A 20,982-nucleotide genomic window follows, 5' to 3' on the forward strand; every position below is an offset into this window, starting at 1 on the left:
GTTGGGGTAACGTTTCTGCGTTTTCGAGCTTGCTTTGTTTGGTCTATAATTTCTTTCGAGACAGATTTAATGTACAAGTCTAATTCTGGAATCTGCTGCGCTTCCGGCGTCCACGTGCTTTCGGCTTTGAGAGGGATGGGATTAAGGCTGGTTACTGCAGTAGGGTGAGCACGTGTTGACCACGTGTTACAGGAAAGAGCTAGGTTAGTAATTGGGGTGTTTGCTTTTTCGGCAAAGAATTCCTTAATTCGCAATCTTCGCGCAAATTCTGTGAGGTCTCTGTGAAGTTCATACTCGTTAAAATTATTGTTAGTTGGACAAAATGTAAGGCCATGCTTCCGAATCCGTTTGTCGCTATCACTTAGGGATTTGGAAATATCGACATTGTTGCTGTCAGTGTCCTGCGGCGGAAAATGCGAATCTTTTGTCTGTATCAAAATTGGAGGGCGGTTTTTAAACTGTCCAGATGTATTCGTATCTAGCGGAAATTTATCTCTAATTTGTTTATGCTGTTGTTTATCGTGCAGCTTGCGTTCCTTTCTGGCTACAAAATCTGCTAGTGCCTGGCTTTCGCCCGAATTTAGTTCTATCTTACTAAGTTGATCATCGAGGGAATTTAACTGCTCTTGACAATGTTCTTTTAAAATAGCTATGAATGAAAGGGATGCGTCATTTGAAACCTTTTCCCATCGAGCGAGGAGTTCAGGCCTGAGCGCACCGAGGGAGCACCTAACATTAACTCGAAGTCCTTTGGGTATCGTCCTGTGCTGCGAGTAGGATTTGTAAGTGTGTAGGTGGAATCGGTAGTTAGTTTGTTTAGTGGCTAGTTTTCTGGCGACCAGGAAAATTCGTCTTTTGGGTTCGGGGCGATTGGTGCTGCCAGATGTGAGTCATCTGCGCTTGTGGCGAGTGGACCTCTTGACGAGTGTTGTGTGTTTAGGGGACTTCTGTTTGGGGGTGGTATCGGTGTCGAGGTCCGCGTCGGTGACAATCTGGGTGCTGCTAGTGTGCGTGACTAATCGCTTCGGTGTCTGTGTGAAGTGGTCGCTTTGTTGTTTAGTGGCTACTTTCGGTGTGATTCCTACGTGCTGTTCCGCTGGTGTGGGATCCACGGTTACCGTCTGTGTGCCAGCGTCGCGAGTCTCTGGAGTGAACTGTGTGGAGGTGTCCTGGGTCCTAGCGGGGGCAGGCTGTGTTCGTTCAGGGGTGTTGTCGCTTTTGTGGGTGGTCTGTTGTTGAGTGTTGGCCAGAGTGGGAGATTGAGCATGAGTGGGCTGTAGCGTCCGCCTAAATGTGTTTCTCAGCCGGTACTTTATGTTGTCTGCCATTACTTGGACGCCAAAAAAAATAGGGTGAAGTCTATCTCTGGCCAGGAGTGCCTCGGGGTCATGATGGATCTGAGCGTGGTGGATGATTTCAACGTCTTTTTGGTAATGTTCCATGTCCAGCAAAAAATTGTTAAGCTTAAACGAGTCCTGTGCGTGCGCTGCGAGTTGGCGGAATTGTGGCATGTGTCTGTGGTGCAAGTTGACTACCCTAGGAAGCACGGTTGTCAAGTGCAGTTTCGTGTTTGGTCTGTTGGCATAGACCTCGTGTACCACTGTATTCATGGCCTCAATGGTCTGTTCCGCACTGCTGTGTTTCAGGTCATTAGTCCCGCAGTGAATGACGAAGTGCGTGATGTTCTGTGGTGCAGCGGCTATCAGTTTCCTTATGTCATTGGTTTTGGCGCCGCTCTGAAAACTAATGTATGGTGCATGTTCTCCGGGAGGAAAGTGATTGTGGATGTGCTTGTATTGACTATCACCTATCAACGCTACATGTGCCAATGAAAGAAGGGGGAGAGGCTTACCTTGTTCCGTCATCTTCCGTTGACTGAAGTCCATGGTAGAGAGAGGGTGCGGTAGATGGTCCTTGGCGATCACAAAATGAACAAGGGAGGGGAAAACCTCAGGTTGCTGGAGCCAACGTTTCGACAAGGGGACTTGTCTTCGTCTGGGCAAAGCGTTCATCATTGGCAGGGATTAAATAGGGCCTTCGCTCCGAGGAGGAAGGCCCCGGGGGTGGTGAAGGAAAGTGGTGTGGGAGGGGATGCGTGTCAGGAAGGGGAGGGAGGTGAATCATGATTCCTTAGGCTGCAATAGTGTAACAACTTATATCCGGGGGGTGTATAATGAACAAAAGGCTTTGAAGGGGCTGCGACGGGGGAAGGGGATGAGGCGCTGGGTGAACCTGCAAAACTCAGATAAAAGGATTAGTCAGCGTGGTACAGGGAAATGAGAACAAGGAAAAAAAATAGGCTGGCACTGGAAGGAGAAAGGAAGGGGGGCATTTCCAAGGAAGGACAAGGCAGGGGGGGGGGGGGGGCGGGAATGGCTCGTGTTCAGAGAAAGCCAAAAAGTGGGGGCGGAGGGGGTAACAGGAGTGTCATGGTTTCCGAGAACTGGTAGCAGGTGATTAGGAGAAAAAAAAAAGGTGAACAAAGGGAGAGGGTGACAAGGCCGGAAATGGGGTGGAAGATATGACGTGGGAAGGGTGCAAGGAGCGACAGTATACTTATGTGAGGTTCTAGGAAATAGTCTGACCACGTGCAAGAAATTTGTTAATTTAAAATTATGCTGACCCTAGAATGTCCCTGAGAGATTCCAGGTTTCCTCTGGACATGTTGATCCCTGTTGGTTGCAGTGATTTAAATTTGTGGATTAGGAATGCTTCTCTGTATTTTCTGTCCCTAGTCGATTTGAAGCCTGACTGAAGAATGAACAATTTGATTTCGTCGAATTTGTGATGCCGTTGATTAAAATGGGTCGACACTGCCTTCTGTTCATTCCGTGCTGTGTCAGCCCGGTGCCCGTTTAATCTGGCACTCATTGTTTGTCCGGTTTCTCCGATATATTGTTTCTGGCAGTAGGAGCACTGGAGCATGTAGATAATATTGGACGATGTGCAGTCAAAACTGGTCTTTATATCGAAACTGAAATCGCTTGCCGTACTCTTAACCGTAGTGTCCCTTTGTAAATGTTTGAATGTCTTGCATCTAGGTCGAGAGCATGAAGTTACTGTCGGTGGTGGTTTCTTACCGAGCCTAGCATGCACCAGGATGTCCCTGAGGTTTGTGTTGCGTCTGTATGTTACCCTTGGTGCGTCGGGAAATATTTTCTTGATACGGTCGTTACCAGTTAAAATGGGATGGTATTTCCGCAGGATATTGTTTATGTTTGGAAGCGCGTTTGAGTATTTCGTTATAAGTGCAGGAGGTCGTGGACTGTTAGCTTTTGTTCGTTTTTTAAGAACTACATGTCGTTTCAAAGTGCTTGCTCGTTGGAACGCATTATTAAGGGTTGTCTGCGGATGGTTTCTGGTGATTAGTGTGTTTTTTAGCGAGTGGAGGTGTTTCAGGTAGTCATCATCGTCGCTACATACTCTTCTTAGTCTCGTTCCAACGAGCAACCACTTTGAAACGAGATGTAGTTCTTAAAAAACGAACAAAAGCTAACAGTCAACGACCTCCTGCACTTATAACGAAATACTGAAACGCGCTTCCAAACATAAACAATATCCTGCGGAAATACCATCCCATTTTAACTGGTAACGACCGTATCAAGAAAATATTTCCCGACGCACCAAGGGTAACATACAGACGCAACACAAACCTGAGGGACATCCTGGTGCATGCTAGGCTCGGTAAGAAACCACCACCGACAGTAACTTCATGCTCTCGACCTAGATGCAAGACATGCAAACATTTACAAAGGGACACTACGGTTAAGAGTACGGCAAGCGATTTCAGTTTCGATATAAAGACCAGTTTTGACTGCACACCGTCCAATATTATCTACATGCTCCAGTGCTCCTACTGCCAGAAACAATATATCGGAGAAACCGGACAAACAATGAGTGCCAGATTAAACGGGCACCGGGCTGACACAACACGGAATGAACAGAAGGCAGTGTCGACCCATTTTAATCAACGCCATCACAAATTCGACGAACTCAAATTGTTCATTCTTCAGTCAGGCTTCAAATCGACTAGGGACAGAAAATACAGAGAAGCATTCCTAATCCACAAATTTAAAACACTGCAACCAACAGGGATCAACATGTCCAGAGGAAACCTGGAATCTCTCAGGTATATTCCAGAGTCAGCATAATTTTAAATTAACAAATGTCTTGCACGTGGTCAGACTATTTCCTAGAACCTCACATAAGTATACTGTCGCTCCTTGCACCCTTCCCACGTCATATCTTCCACCCCATTTGCGGCCTTGTTACCCTCTCCCTTTGTTCACCTTTTTTTTTCTCCTAATCATCTGCTACCAGTTCTCGGAAACCATGACACTCCTGTTACCCCCTCCGCCCTCACTTTTTGGCTTTCTCTGAACACGAGCCATTTCCCCCCCCCTGCCTTGTCCTTCCTTGGAAATGCTCCCCTTCCTTTCTCCTTCCAGTGCCTGCCTATTTTTTTTTTCCTTGTTCTCATTTCCCTGTACCACGCTGACTAATCCTTTTATCTAAGTTTTGCAGGTTCACCCAGCGCCTCATCCCCTTCCCCCGTCGCAGCCCCTTCAAAGCCTTTTGTTCATTATACACCCCCTGGATATAAGTTGTTCCACTATTGCAGCCTAAGGAATCATGATTCACCTCCCTCCCCTTCCTGACACGCATCCCCTCCCACACCACTTTCCTTCCCCACCCCCGGGGCCTTCCTCCTCGGAGCGAAGGCCCTATTTAATCCCTGCCGATGATGAACGCTTTGCCCAGACGAAGACAAGTCCCCTTGTCGAAACGTTGGCTCTAGCAACCTGAGGTTTTCCCCTCCCTTGTTCATTTTGTGATCGCCAAGGACCATCTACCGCACCCTCTTTTTACCAAATGATCAGGCAGGCTTTCGTAAAGGATACTCGACAATAGACCACATTCACACTATCAATCAGGTGATAGAGAAATGCGCAGAATATAACCAACCCCTATATATAGCCTTCATTGATTACGAGAAAGCATTCGACTCAGTGGAAACCTCAGCTGTCATGCAGGCATTGCGGAATCAGGGTGTGGAAGAGTGCTATGTGAAAATATTGGAAGATATTTATAACGATTGCACAGCTACTATAGTTCTCCATAAAGTCAGCAAAAAAATACCAATACGGAAAGGTGTCAGGCAGGGAGACACGATCTCGCCAATGCTCTTCACTGCCTGCTTACAGGAGGTATTCCGGGGACTGGAATAGGAAGAGTTGGGGATAAGAGTTAATGGAGAATACCTGAGTAATTTGCGATTTGCTGATGACATTGCCTTGCTAAGCAACTCGGGACAAGAACTGCAAAGCATGATCAATCAGCTAGACAGGCAGAGTAGAACGGTGGGGCTAAGAATTAACATGCAGAAAACCAAAGTAATGTTCAATAGCCTTGCAAGGGAACAGCAGTTCGTAATTGGTAGCGAGGTGCTGGAAGTAGTAAGAGAATATGTCTACTTAGGGCAGGTAGTGACCGCAGACCCGGATCATGAGAGGGAAATAACTAGAAGAATAAGAATGGCGTGGAGCGCGTATGGCAGGTTCTCTCAGGTCATGAATGGTAGCTTACCAATATCCCTGAAGAGGAAAGTATATAACAGCTGTACCCTACCGGTACTCACCTATGGGGCAGAAACGTGGAGGCTAACAAAGAGGGTTCAGCTTAAGTTGAGAACAACGCAGCGAGCTATGGAAAGGAAAATGATAGGTATAACGTTAAGAGATCGGAAGAGGGCGGAGTGGGTGAGGGAACAAACGCGGGTTAATGACATCCTAGTTGAAATCAAGAGGAAGAAGTGGGTTGGGCAGGGCATGTAATGCGAAAGTAAGAGAACCGCTGGTCCTTAAGGGTAACGGAGTGGATTCCAAGAGAAACCAAACGTAGCAGGGGACGGCAGAAAGTTAGGTGGGCGGATGAGATTAAGAAGTTTACGGGGATACAGTTGTGGCAACTAGCAAAGGACAGGGTTAATTGGAGAGACATGGGAGAGGCCTTTGCCCTGCAGTGGGTGTAGTCAGGCTGATGATGATGATGATGAGGACTCATATCCTGCCCTAGCACTATATCGACGTCGTATAACAATTTGACGTCTAAGTGACATTTCTGGTATTCATTAATTAACTATTACTACCCATCGACCAAATTTTCCCGTGCATCATCATCACATTAGCCTCTATTCTTTCTCGCGTAACTGTCACACCAACGAATAAATTGCTGCCAATAAGTTTTCCGGACACGAAATCGTCGACATAGGGAAGTAATGCTTTTGCATTAATTGTTGGCGCCTGTGTTTGTCGTCCTGCCATTTGTGTGTCAGTTTAGCACCTTTTTCACAAGTTAACGTACACCTAATTAAGGCAGGTAATTATCGCGGATCCGTCCAAGAAAAGCAAATAACTAAGAAAATAATAATGCAGTAAAAAGAATATTAGAAAAAGAATACTGGTCAAGTAGAAAGTACATAACAGCTGTTTCATACCGATACTCACCTATGAGGCAGAAACGTGGAGGCTAACGAAAAGAGTTGAACATAAACTGAGGACAACGCAGCGAGCTGTGGAAAGGAAAATAATAGGTCGAATGATGGTCCCCTGAGCAGAAATGTGACTGCTACAGATAGTACACACGACGCTCCTTATCGGCAAACTTTGCCCCACCACACCGCACACTGGCGCCTAAGAATTGGAGAGGGAGGATGCCTGTATCCTTGCGGTTGACGTGAAAACCGAGCGACTATTTTGACTCGCGATACATAGTCGATGCTAGCCTGTTCTTCTTCAGCAGCCGCCGATGAAACTTTTCGAGTTAGAAGGAACAGCAGCACTCTTCTGGGTCTCTCGCTAAGCTCTAGTAGCTAACTTTTGCCATTTTCGTTGTCCCAGTAGATGAGCCTAAAATAAAACAACAACATAACATCTGCTTTCACTTGAGCTTGTTAGAATTCCTCATAAACTGGTGGCAAAAATCCATGAGCTACGTCATACTGCCATCAGCAGGTATGTAGGTAGGGTGCGTAAATATTTCTGATGATTCCATCCCCAGTGCCTTTTCCTGATTGGAGCGGATCGAGGCACCTCCTGGGTGCACTCCTTGTCAAGAAGGCGCCTTTTGATTTGAGGCCTCCACACTGCGTCAACCCCACCGCGAGAGCTTTTCCTTACCTGTATACATGATCCAGAAGGCCCCCACCCGCTCTCTCCACCTTCACTCTCCAGTATCCTGCACCCATGAGAAGCCCATGACGAAGCTGAACGAAAATTCTGCGGAGAAATAAACTTTGAAGACGCATTGGCAAATCGATCAATGCAAAGGGAAATGTGAAAACAGTGCTGTCAACGCAGATTTGTCGCATTGCGTTCTGTCATCGCCTATGCTATTTTTCGCTTTCCACTCAAACTGAGGATGATTTTTTTTTCCTAACTGTAACAACGGCATCCCTAGAGGCATTCCGAAGGGTTTGGATATCTATTATGACCGCGCGTCGGAACTTCTGACACTGTGCGCTATAATTAACACCGCATTTGATAGTCCGTGCGCTAAAAAGACGTTCACAGCAAAAAGGGAATAGAGACGACAGAAAAGAAGCTTCTTTCCTGTCGTATCTACCCCCTTTTTTCTGTGGAGGTCTTTTTAGCGAGCAGACTAATAAATATCAATCTGTACCGACTAGCTAGTCAGAAAGCCTTACTTAAGTAATACCCTTCCATTTCGTACGTCAGGAGCAAGGTAGTCAAAGCGAGGGCCCTCTTTTGCACCTCTTTCTTTTCTCTTTCACTTCCGCTTTACTCTCTTTCCTTTCGGCGCTTTGAGGTGTCCACCAAGAAGTGCGACAGTTCCTGTGCCTTTGCTTCCGTGAAGATTAATTTTACTGTTTTAACTGCCTATAGTGAGATCAAAAAGCAGCATATTCATTGTGGTGAGCGGAAAATAATACATGCTTTGCTTGCTGGTTTATTACTTGACTCATTTGTCATGAGCATAATTAAATACGCACTCATTTATGATGGCACTCTGTCGCTTTCTCGTCCCTTAGACCACTCGGCTACAAAAAAAGTGCGGAGTAACACGTCTCTATTTAATTTACGGGACAGCGTATACAACTCATTCGGTCCAAAAGCCGTCGGCGTAGTAGTAGTAGTAGTTGTAGCTGTCGGCACCACGGATAAAAAATATTTGGGGGCTGCGGAAACATTAGAGGGCATAAGCACGCAATGAAAAAAAAAACCTAGGTCTACGCTGAAAATCGAACCAGGGCCAGTAAAGTTGAATAAGGAGACGCTTCTACTTCGCCACGACAGCTCTTTTATTTTCTTTATTGCATGGAAGTACACCCACACTGGCAGGCTTCACGTGTGAGGTAACCAGGTCACATCACGCAACCGGCCGTACACAATCACGCCAACATCCTGCTTTCACTTTGTCAACACAAGAGAATTCCGGGAGACACACGCATGCATCGAGGAAAGGGAGCCAGGCAGGAGGTCGATATTTCGCGCCATATGCCCCCCCCCCCCCCCCCCCGCACCATAGCTCCGTGCTCTCTGAACACAGACATCGATGAACATGGCAGCTGTGTGTGGCGATCTGTCATGCGGCTCTTCCACTGGCTAACCAGGCCTATGAGCACTAAAAGATCATATAGAACCTTAGAAACTTCCGTTGTAGGTAAAAATCTTATAGTATAGGCGTAAAAAAAAAACACGAAGCAATCATGAATACTTTCTGGCTGTTGACTGAAGTGACAGTTCACAGACCATGACACAGCAGTCCCTTTTCCACGAAGCCACGTTTTGACATGTAAAGTTGAGGAGTGAAATTTAAAAAAGAACGCCTTTGCGGTCGATTAAACACACATCAGTTCCAGCCGTTCTCTTACAGTGTTGACTAGAAAGGAGAGGCAAGCCTGCTAATACATTGGTAAAGCAAAAAACGTCCCAATCAGAGCGTTTGTCATCTGTCTTCTGGATAGAGTGTATAGAAATTCCAAGGAAAACCGTAGAGTGATGAAATGGAATGGGTCGACGACTTCTTTAAAACCACACAAAGACCTTTCACTCCTATGACCAGTGGGTGCAAACAGACTAGGCATATGAACAGTTAGTCGTCTGTTAAACACAGCTAGCAGGAAGGGGTGGTTCAGTGTTCAAAAAAAAAAAACCTTAAAACAAGCTGATGAACAAACACGTGCTGAAGACCACCTCCACCAGCCTCCAGAGGGAGAAACAAATTGTCTCGACGCATAGGCTCCCACTGAGAGCGATGCATAAAAGTTGCAAAATTTCTGTGAATTTCCTGTACTTATTCCCATGTAGAACGCAACAGTTCTATGACGTATATAGGCTTCGAAACCAAGAATATAATAGAAACTTGCTCGGACAAATAGAGACCGCTGCCTACCTATCCGAGCCTGGGTTTGCCGCCTCACTAACGAGATGTCAGAATCCCAGTAAAGCCCACTATTACGATGCTGTTGCAAGAGAACCCGCAAATACTGTAAATCTTCGGAGTTCCCTTCTGATGCCGCCGAAAAAGCTTGGTTTTATACCCCAGTTACCTGTCCAGTACCCCTTTGATTTATCAAAGTTCAGAGACACACCAGAACTATCACAAAACTGCTCAGTTATGCGCAAAACCTCGGGCACACTCTTTTTATCAGAACCGAAAACGAAAACGTCGTCAGCATAAGTAAAAATCTTAATGTCACATTCCGACGGAGACAATTAGCCATGGATTGCTGTGTTCTTACTGATACTACGACATAAGGGCTCAACATATTGTTACTGGGAAATACTATTTACATTTATTTACAAGCGTAAGGGGTTTGGAATGGATAGTTCCCAGCAGGGAGCACCAACGCGAACAGGAAGCTGTATCAACCTCTTTTACTTCGTTTGTCGCTTTCACGCGGAAAGTAACTTCGTCTTCCACTTCCAATTCGTCGTAACATGACCCCCGGAGACATGAGTGCCATCCCAGCGTTTTGCCGGTGATAGAGGAGCGACGTGGTAGGGCTTGAGGCGCATAATGTGAACAATATCGGGGTGTCTGCATGATGAGGATGCAGGTGTATGAGGAGCGAGTTCATAGGTGACGTCGGTTACTTGACGCCCAACACGATAAGAGGACCACAGACATCATAGTCCCACAGATTTTGCCCCCACGGTAAGGGTACAAAAGTTTCTCAGAGAGACCGACGCGGCGGGAAAGGGACCGCAGAAGAACGAGTGACCCCGGTTCGTAGGTGACGTGGCGATGGCAATTATCATACATAGACTTCTGCGCTTGCTGGGAGGCTTGGAGCCAACTACGGGCGATTTGACGAGCGTCTGCAGCTTGAGCAATGGTGTTACGGGCTTAGGCGGCGACGGGACGGTCAGCGGATGGGACGGGAGTGCCCAAAATCAGGACGGCGTGCTTCGCGTATAAGGGATAGAACGGGGAGTAACCAGTTATGTCATGCCGGGAGGTGTTCTAAGCGAACATCACATAGGGCAAGGCAAGATCCCAGTCTTTGTGGTCGCGAGAGACGGACATAGAAAGCATGTCGGCTAATGTCCGGTTCAAACACCCGGTTAGCCCGTTTGTCTGCTGGTGGTATGCTGTGGCACAACTACAGACAAGAAATACCGCCCGCGGTCTGTTAATAATTGAGGAGGGGCACCCATATTGTAGAATAATATAGCCCAAAGAAAGTCAGCGACATCCGTCGCGCAGCATGTTGGCAATGCACGGGTGATCGCATACCGTGTGGCATAGTCTGTGGCTGCTGCGACCCACCTATTTTAGGATTCCGAGGTCGGGAATGGGCCAAGGAGGTCAAGCCCTGCACGGTAGAAAGGCTCCGCGAGAATGTCTATAGGGTGCAGAAGACCAGAAGGTGGCGCAGAAGGCTTCTTCCTGCGCTGACAGAGGTCGCAAGTGGTAAAGTAATGCAGGACTACATGGTATAATTCAGGCCAAAAGAAACGCCGCTGTATCCGGTCGTAAGTTCGTGCCACACCAATGTGTCCGGCTGCAGGCAGGTCATGGAGTTCTGCAATTATAAAAGAGCAAAAGTACTGGGGAATGCCTAGGAGAAAGGAAGGGCCCGTCAGGACGAAAGTTGCAGCGGTAGAGGATGCTATTGTTGGTAACGAAGCACTGCAGTGAGCGCTTCGAGCTTTCAGAGCTGAGGCCCTCGATGATGGTTTGCTAATATAGGTCCTTGCGCTGCTCCTCGGTGATTTTGTGTGGATGAGGAATGCCTCACAGCGAAGGAATACCGCCAGTGTCACTGAGAACAGGTTGCTCGACAGGGTACCGAGACAGGGAATCAGCGTCTTGATGGAGGCGTCCAGACTTGTACACGACAGTGTACGAATACTCCAGAAGGAGCAGCGCCCAGCGGCCAAGAAGCCAGGAAGGGTCTTTCAGCGAGGACAGCCAGCAAAGGGCATGGTGGTCCGTGCCAACAGAAAAAGCACGCCCGAACAAACAAGTATGGCTGAAAATCAGCTACAGCCCAAACCAGGACAAGGCAGTCATGTTGGGTAATCGAGTAAATTTGCTCGGCAGGTGAAAGCAGGTGCCCAGCACACACAACCACCCGGTGTGGGCCCCGGGAGCGTTGTGCCAGCACGGCTCCGATCTCGTAGCCGCAGGCGTTTGCGCAGAGTTCCGTAGGGGCCGGGGGATCGAAATGTGCCAGAAGCGGTGATAACGTCAGCAGGCGGATAAGCGTGGAAAACGCATTTATTTGATCAGGGCCTCAGGTAAAGTCGGTGACGGTCTACAGTAGGTCAGTGAGGGGACGAGCGATAAGGAAAAAATCTTGAATAAAACGGCGAAAGGAGGAACACAACCCGAAAAAACTGCCTATGTCTTTCTGGGAATGTAGAAGAGGGAAGTGCTGCACAGATGAAATTTTAACTGGATCAGGACATAAACCGGAGGCGTCAACGAGATGTCCAAGAATGGTGAGTTGCCGGCGGCTGAATTGGCATTTGGACGAGTTGAGCTGCAGCCCAACCGTACGAAAGACAGTCAGGATACTCCTGAGACGTTCAAGGTGCGAGAAAAACGCGGGCGAGAAGAGAACAACTTCGTTGAGATGCACATACATGTAGTCCACTTAAATTCGCGAAGGAGCGAGTCCGTCATCCTTTCCAAAGTAGACGGTGGATAGAAAGTCCGAAAGGCATGACTTTGAACCCGTATAAACGGTCAGGTGTGACAAAAGCTGCTTATTCGCGGTGCTGATCGTCAGCGGTGATTTGCCAATAAGAGGAACGAAGATCAATGGAAGAAATGTATTGAGATCCGTGGGGGCATTCAGAGCATCATCGATCCTGGGGAGTGGGCACAGGTCTCTTCTTGTGATGCGGCTCAGGTGGTGGTAATCGACGCAGAAATGTCAACTGCCATCTTTCTTTTTGATAAGGATGACTGGAGAGGCCCAAGGACTGGAAGACGGTTCGATGATGTCCGCAGCGAGCATCTTTTCTACTTCGTGTTTTATCACTTGGCGTTCGGAAGTGGACACCCTGTAAGGCCGGCGATGCATAGGAGCGGCCTCACCGGTGTTGATACGATGCTGCACAATAGTCGTACGAGCTAAATGGTGATCATTGAAATCAAATATGTCCTGGAAGGATGCCACAAGATGGGTAAGCGCCTGTGCTTGGGCTGCGGAGAGATCGGAAGCGATCGTATTTGTATAGCGGTCAGGTCTCGAAATGGCTGTGAAGCGACAGTCCGAAGAGGCCGATACACAGTATGTGACTGCGCAGATCGCGTATTCGTCGGTCGAGGACAGCGTGGCGAGGCACATGCCTTGAGGAAGCGCCTGGACGTGAATACTGAAGTAGAGAACAAGTAGATATGCGCTGTTTGCTGAGACTCTATGTGCAAGGACAGCATTCGTTAACAACGTTGAAATTTGGGCTTGTTGGTTCATACTTCGGAGCAATAGCGCAAACAGGACAAGGGACAGAAGACTGTGTGTGTCTACTCGTTTTTTTGTCCCTTGTCCTGTTCGCGCTATTGCTCTGAAGCATTCTTTGTGACGAACAAATCAAGGACAGGAGTGATGACATACTGGCCGTTAAGAAGAGGTAGAACCGATTTAAAAAATACGTAGGTAGCGGTTTCAGGTGGCGAGCAGGTGAACTCGGTGTACAGAGACGGTGCACAACTGGGGCAGGTGGTTCTGAGAGGAACGGTAGGTCCAACTCAACAACACTTGTAGCACAAGCAGTAAGGGATGCGTGCTCACTAAGGAAATCATGGTGAGGAAGTATGATTTCATGATGGCACTGGTTCAGAAAAGTAAAGAGCTCGGTAGTTTGGCGGTCAGAAATCGTCACACGAGCTGCAAACAGGCCGAGAACTGGGGGCGTTGTGCCATTGGCAACACTAACGACGCTTGTAGGAGCAGGCGTCAGTACTTTGCGGAGGCGGCGTCGTAGGTCGGAACTCATCATAGAGGTGTGGGAGCCCGTGTCAACCAGAGCAAAGACGGTCATGCCATCGACTTCTAAAGTCAGTAAATTGCGCGGGGCACGAAGAACTAAACGAGGATCTGGGGCCGGATCATCACTGCAGCATCACCTCTAGACGTTGCAGTAGCTCGCTTTCCGCCTGTGATCGTCCGTAAGGGCTGGGAGAGGAAGCGCGTGGTCTTTGCGGCGAACGGGAGTGACGGCGCTCTGCGGATCGTGAGCGGGGCGCCGAGACGTCGGTGGTAGGGCCTGGTGGGACAAAGGGTCGCGAGAAAGAGCCTAAGCGTGCAGCGTCAAGGCGATTAGGGGGGGGGGGGTGGAAGGGCGAGTAACGGGTCCTCTATGAGGAGTGCCACCGACTACGGAAATGACGGGCGATGAGGCCGACACGGGAACAGTGCCAGACATTTGTGATGTGCGGCACCTGTTGTGGACTTGCCCAGCGACGGCCCCTATTAGAAAACGGCTCCTCAGGGAGGTCGGCCTGTGGTGGAACCGCGACGGGGACTATGTGAAGTGGACTATGGACAATCACTTCACCAGCAGCCTATGCGAGTACCTCGCCGAAACTGGTCTACACTCCTTCTTTTAACTTTCTGAAACCTACATTCCACTCTCCCTTTTCTCAACTTATGCCTCATGGCAGACTTCTGGAATAAATAAAAAAAAGAACAGTTTAAACAGATGGGTCTGTTGTCAGGCGTAAGCCACTCGGCGGGGTTGCGCGGTCGAAGAGCGTCGTAAGCAGGGCGGACAGGGTATAGAGGAGGAACATCAGGTACTTCGGAGGGATGAATAGCAGCGACAGAGTTGAAACGCAAGTTAGCAATTTCCTGTCGCATGACGGCTTGAACAAGTGGAAGGGGCAGGGACTGGTTGGCCACAGGTGTTGCTAAGGGAGCCGGACCAATTGCTTCCAGCTCACGTCGTCCAATAGGGGTCACATTCTCAGGTGAGGTAAGGTGGTTCCGAGAACAAAATTCTTGGCAGGAGGAAGACGCAGCTGTGTTGGGCAGGCATGCGATATGCAGAGTGATCCGTCGGCTTTTGGCATCCTCGAAGCGGCGGCTTTCTTCTATGATTTCGGCAATATAGTCGCACTTTTTGCAAACTAGCAGATTGAAGGCATCGTCTGCGATGCCCTTGAGCACATATCCGTATTTTTCAGCCTTGCTCATCTCTGTATCCACCGTATAACACAGAGCCCACACATCATGAATATAGGCGACGTAGGACTCCGCGGAGGACTGGGAGCGACTTGCAAGATCTTTTAGCGGAAAGCTACCGGCCGAGTAGTTCGCCGAAAAGACCGATAAGTTTCCACTTACAGTCACCCCAACTGGTCAATGTTTCTTCGATGGTATCATACCGCTTCGACACTGTGCCTTTAAGGTAAAAAACGATGTTCGCAAGCATAAAAGTTTGGTTCCAGCGGTTGTTAGCGCTTCACCATTCATACTTGCGTAGCCAAGTCTCAACGTCGGCTTCGTCGTCCCCCAAGAAAGGTCCAGGAGCACGAAGGTGATTGAGGACGACAGAGGACACCGTTGCTGCCAAATAGGGGGGAGATGCTTCTGTCATTGTCAGCCGTAGAAGGCAGCGTCGGCGTGAAAGGTAGGTCGGGGGTGGAAGGTAGCGCCCGCTGCGTAGTTCCGTCTTGTCGCATCTCTACCAAGAATGTTGCAAGGAAATACGATTTACGTTTATTTAAAAACTTTAGGGGTTAAGCGCGTTTCGCGTATCCACAGAGATAAGTGAGACAGCTACTGCGTTATTTCTTGCCTCAATAACCAATTTTCATTTTTTGCCGCCGCAGTGCATCAGTGGTTATGGCACTCAGCTGCTGGACCGAAAGACGCGGGTTCGATCCAGGCCGCGGTGGTCGAATTCGGATGGAGGCGAAATTCTAGAGGCTCGTGTACTGTGCGACGTCAGTATCCCTCTAAAGGACCCCAGGTGGTCGAAATTTCCGGAGCCTTTCACCACGCCGTGCCTCATAACCTGAAACACTTTGGCACGTTAAGCCCCCTAAACCAACAAGTTTCATTTTTTAGAGCGCAGCTCTTTGGCGTCCGTTCCTGGGTTTCGCGTCGTCGTCGGCGTCGGCGTCGGCGTCGGCCTCGTAACCAGCTCCGCCCCCAATGTAACGCTTTTCAATTGGTCGAAATGCTCGTGACGTCACAGTGCGCGAATTTCAAATGGGGCCAATTGTACTTTGGCTAGTAACCATGCAACCAATCAAAGGGATCGTATAGTGATGCTGCAACTAAGTTGGACTGAGTTTAGTTAATTGCTTAATTAATCAATGAGCCTAATTAATATAGAGGAGAATGAAGAGGTCAGAAGAAAAGAAAAGAAAAGAAAGACGCGCGCCGCAGCGACAACAGCGTCCGCGGAAGGAGACGCTGCTGAAAAAAAAAAACATATGTACGAAGCCGCGTTCCCTCCACCACCACGCACTTCCCCACTCAGTAAGACGTTGCTCGTTTCATATACGTTGTGTCGAACATCCTAGACAGTTCCAACAATTGACAGGTTAATGACAGAACACGATGGATAGAAATACAAGAATATAAATATGAAATAGCCTAATTAACCTTTCTAGTTAGACCGCATAAATCAATAAAACCGAGAACGAAATTGGTCGAGTTGGGGAATCGAACCAGGGTCTCCGGAGTGCGATACGAGCACGCTAGCCACTCCGTAATGCCAGCTGAATGGTTTGGAATGAACAAAGGCGCGTCTAGCTAATACGGCGTCTTCGTTCACTCCCATCTTCCCCCTTTCCCTTACGGCGAGGTGCAGGTGTCCACCCAGATATGCGAGAGAGATACATTTCCTTTCCTCAAAAAATAAATTTACCGTCCAGCAAGGCGTACAGCCGAATTGGCGATGGCGTTCTGTGGACTCCCTGGCAGCGTTGCAAGACGCTGTCGCGTTCCACTCTTACAGGCGAATCTTAACATGTTAACCACACAGTAACACACGCATACAGCCAATGGACGCGTCATTCGCTGGCAGCACTTGATTCATCATTCACAACCACATTCTTAACGTACGCTCCCTTGCCGCACATGCCAAGGACGTACACCACGATCACATTCTGCGCCATTCCTCTGTACTTTGCTTTGCTGAAACCTGGATGGATCCCGAAGAGCCTCTCGAAATCATAGATTTCCTATACTGCTGTGGTGCTCGCAGAGACCACAACAGAGCGGCGGGAGTCGCTATCTACTTGCGCACAGGTCTGTCTGCAATACCAGTCGAAATGTTTGGCACGTCACATGAAGTTGCCGAACTGTGCGCCGCAAAGTTGCCCAACGGCTTGCTGGTAGTAGCTGCCTACTTCGCCCCTACCGCACTCACGAAAGACGTCGTGCACTTCCTGCAACTCGCATTAACCGTCCATCGATCCACACCGATGTTAGTAGTGGGGGACTTTAATATTGACATAAAGACAAACAGCAATTTCCTAACACTTATGCGGGAGAACATCCCGTTCCTCTCGCTCGTAACGCGTCCCACGGCTGTGACAACCTCGCGAGGCACTTGTATAGATCTCGTCTTTGAGAATCAAGCATTGCTGTACCAAGTCGAACATATATCAGTCTATTTCTCCGACCACAAAGCTTCCTTCATGACTGTCAAGAACTGTTAGTGGAGTCTTTGTTAAAGGAATACGTGTGAAAAATAAAAAAAAAAACTCTGTGAGAGCGCATACATGTGTTGCTCGATTTCTTTGCCTCAATCTATCGAAAAGGTGAAACAGCTTATTTGCTGCGCTCAAATTTCGCATTAGGAAGTAACGTAATCGTCGGTAATTTTTTTCTTTGGCAGTCGAGACGGGACCGCTTGCACTCCGCCAGGAGGGCTCGACGTCTGAACAAGAATAAAGGCAAGTCTAGTGAATGCACGGGTTTTTTAGAAACGTATCTTCGAGATCTGTACTGAGACGTACGTGAGTTATTGTGTGCACGTAAATTACAGATGTGTAATTAAGCCAGTTCAATGCGTTTCTGCTGCCAGTGGAAGTTGAGGACGTTTCTTAGCTTTTCACACACTGCGATGTGAATGCTGTATTAGAAATATTTCGATAAAGAATTCAGTTTCAGGGGTCTGTCAATGTACATAGTAAGATAAATATTTTCCACAAATGCTAATTCGCGGCGGCCTCTCATATTGCGGTAGTTTATTAGTTATTTGAAGAAATGTATGATCGAACTTCTCAGTGCAAGAAATGGACAATAAAAAAACTCTAGCGCAAAATGTTCTCGATCTATTTCGGCCACGTAGAGTTTTTTAGTGTGCACTGCAGTCACACAGTGCACGAAAGTGGCTGCGTTTCACCTGCATTAAAGTATAGCCGCTGCTGCCACGATCTGATCGCATGTCCTTAGGCAGGGTGTTCGAGCATCATATCCGCTTAATAATCGTCGCAAGTAGGCTCTCATTTGAGCGTGATCTAAAATCTACATATATGCTATAGGCGCACCTCCTGAGCATATTAGACTTTATCCGACACTCTTATTTTGCCCTCTCATGACCAGTTGCTTAAACCTCAACCTCGCTTCCACTTCAGAACATTCGTAATCGCTGTACTCCGTATCTCAAGTTGGAAAGAAATATAAACTACTGAAGAAAATGGGAAGAGCTCGCCTCGCCACGGGGATGAGGGAACAAAGATTCGTCACTCCGAAAGCTGCACTTGCGGAACGCAAGCTCAGCATTCTTTTTTGTACAAGCCGTTGGCTCTGCATTGTCCAGTGGTGCTGTGTTCGGCACAAATCAAGCCGGAACCTTCGGTGAGGCCTCCTGCAATGTCACATTTTCCTAGTGCGGAAGCTTGTTCGCCTTTAGATTATATAGAAGAACCAGGATTGGACGGTTTACTCGGTGAGATGTCGAAGCTGGCTGGCTCCATAAGCTTGGTTGTTGCTGGTGGGCATACAGCGATTTCGAAGGCGGGTGTGCAAGTCTTAGATTCAGTTCAACTCGTACATACCACTTTAGTGACGGAAAACAATATCTCCCTATTCCATTATTTTTGCCTTTGCTTCTGTCAGCGGGAAGTAGGACGCTAGAAGGTGTTGCTTCAGCCAGCTTCTGCCTACTTCCGCTCTTTAATTATTTCTCCCTGTCTCTCTCTGCACTCTCCACTTAAGCAAGCCAAACGCTTTGTTTCAAAAGACTTTGAAAAGCTTAATGCCAAAAGATCTCAGCATTTATGGTTACTGCAGGAGTATTACCAAGAAATATTACCAAGTCAGCTGGAGCGCTGTGACTCATAACTACTGTGTGTTCAAGTGTGAACCCTGGTTTGCTACCTTGTACTTATCGATGGCATCCATGAAATCCTGGGGGCCTTTCGGGGATGTCACAACGCACGTGGCGCCGTCCAGCAAGCCTAAGACGGTGTCCATCATCCCGCACTGGTGCATGATTGGGCTAATGGCTAGGAGCACATCATTTTCGCCATAAGGAACATGCACCCTGCAGAGAAGAAAGGCACGATTGTGTGAAAAACTTCACATCTGAGGCCTACCAACGTAGAAGTCATTAGTATCTGCAGCGGGTACCACCCTACACATTCTTTTGTAAAGGGCGAGATTGTAAGACGTGTGAGTGATGTAAAGAACACTTGAATAGCGAATACTTGTTTAGAAGCACACTGGCATCCATGCTACGCAGTATGATTAAATCAGTGCCTTTGGAAACTAATACGTATGCATTGCTCTTTGAGGTTTGACCCCCGGTACTCTGTCCCGCCAACCTGGTGTTTAGTGGCTAAAGAGTAGCTTGCTGTAGGAACATTTCGTTATGCAATGAAAACGCCGGTTTCCATCAGCTCAAATTATTTTTCAGAACTAGTATTCGTAACATGGATAACCATTGCCTACGCAGCGTTTTACATGGAGGAAGCTATAGGCAATTGTCGATTGCTTATTTCCTGGAAATGCACAAATCACATTATTATAAACAAAAAATTGATTCGATATCAAGGCTTCCGCCTCGCATGTCCAAATTATGGTCACTCTTTTTTATTGCTAACGTTCAGCCCATTGAGAAAGAGAACGGTGATTTTGCAGACAAGAACCACTCTCTTACTTATATGGTAAAGTTGAAAGGACCTTTTAGCTCGGATGCGCCCAGATAAAAAGTACGCGCTAAACAGGATAAATTTCCTTGCCATAAATACTTATCAACTAATAGCTGGTTCAGTGCTCCAAATATGTCTCGTTTAGCATTGAAACTACCAGTGCAGCCGGCTAATCCTTAAACAGCATCACGACAACGTCGTCATAATGGCTGTACACGAGGAGAAAAAGGAGAGGGGCGAAACACGTCATAGACCTCGCGCCGTTACTTCCCACTCATTATTCTCATTTTTTTTCACTGGTTTTCGTCGTCATACTGTGCTGTATCATCGTTCTTTTTCCGGCATCGCTGAAAAAAACTGATCGGATGTACATTTGTGACATCTGTCGTCAAAAAAGATCTAAACATGTGCGTTAACAAAAACTTAAGCGCCTCCTTGAACTGTATGGCTTCATAATACTCCAAGAAACTTTTTTCGCCCCGGTAACCATAGCACTAAGCTGCTCTAATTTGCGTCCCTTCAGAAATGAAGCCTGGAATAATAAAATCTCATGCAGCAAGAATATGCACGAAAGAGTACAAGACATGTTTTTCATGTAATTTAGGCATTCTTTTCTATTCAAAACCTGGTAAATCACTTATACACTCACAAAAGAAAAAAAACCAGCAGGGAAGCAAAGCGTACACTTTTGGAGGAAAAACAAGGACGACGCTAGAAAATAAATGTCAGCGTGGTGTTCCAGCGTCGTTCTTCTATGCTTCCTCGCCGCTTTTACGCGTCTATTCCCGACTAGATTTTTGTCAATCGCAGTAACTTACCATAGAGATTAAGTATCTACAGAACAAGACGCACATTTAGGAGAACTCAGATAGCATTTTCATTTATTTATTGGGTAGGAAGCATTAAACGTTCGACAAAAACTCTATAGTGGGCAATATAAAAAGCATCGAAGGTATTTAGGCCCCTGTATTAGTTTTCAAAATTGAAATAAGGAACATACAAATTCACGGTTTCTTGCCGTCATCATCATCGGCCCGATTAGGCTCACTACAATGCAGAGTCCTTAAATATTTATAGCGCCCCTCACTGCCTCGCGCCAAATGCGGCAAGCAAATTATGTCGAATTTTCCAAAATACTTTCTTTATAAAACGTCTGCAAGGCGTCTACTCGCTTAGTAGGTACTTTCTTGCCGTGAAATAACTGTGATATGTTCTTCGCAATCAAGATTTTACCTATCGTTATTCTGTGCGCTAAATTCTAGCTACATGCTATTAACTCACCTTTCGGCGCTAATTCATGCTTTCTCTCGGTTCCTATAAGGTATCATCATAACTTTTGTGTGTACAGAGCGCTGCAATGCCCTTTGATTCAGTTCCGGTGTTTTCATT

General features: G+C 47.4%; 1 protein-coding gene across 1 annotated transcript in view; it reads right to left on the minus strand.

Annotated features, from left to right (window-relative positions):
* The window catches only part of LOC149369494 (uncharacterized), a 147,168-nt gene that overhangs the window by 57,799 nt on the left and 68,387 nt on the right, over positions 1-20,982 (minus strand). Inside the window, exon 6 of the mRNA XM_089558863.1 lies at positions 18,821-18,986. Within this exon, the coding sequence (XP_089414989.1) occupies positions 18,821-18,986 (166 nt within the window). The remainder of the gene's footprint in view (positions 1-18,820; positions 18,987-20,982) is intronic.

Source organism: Amblyomma mixtum, chromosome 1 (genome assembly GCF_055824585.1).
Source record: "Amblyomma mixtum isolate Tamu chromosome 1, ASM5582458v1, whole genome shotgun sequence".
In the NCBI taxonomy this organism is placed as follows: Eukaryota; Metazoa; Arthropoda; class Arachnida; order Ixodida; family Ixodidae; genus Amblyomma; species Amblyomma mixtum.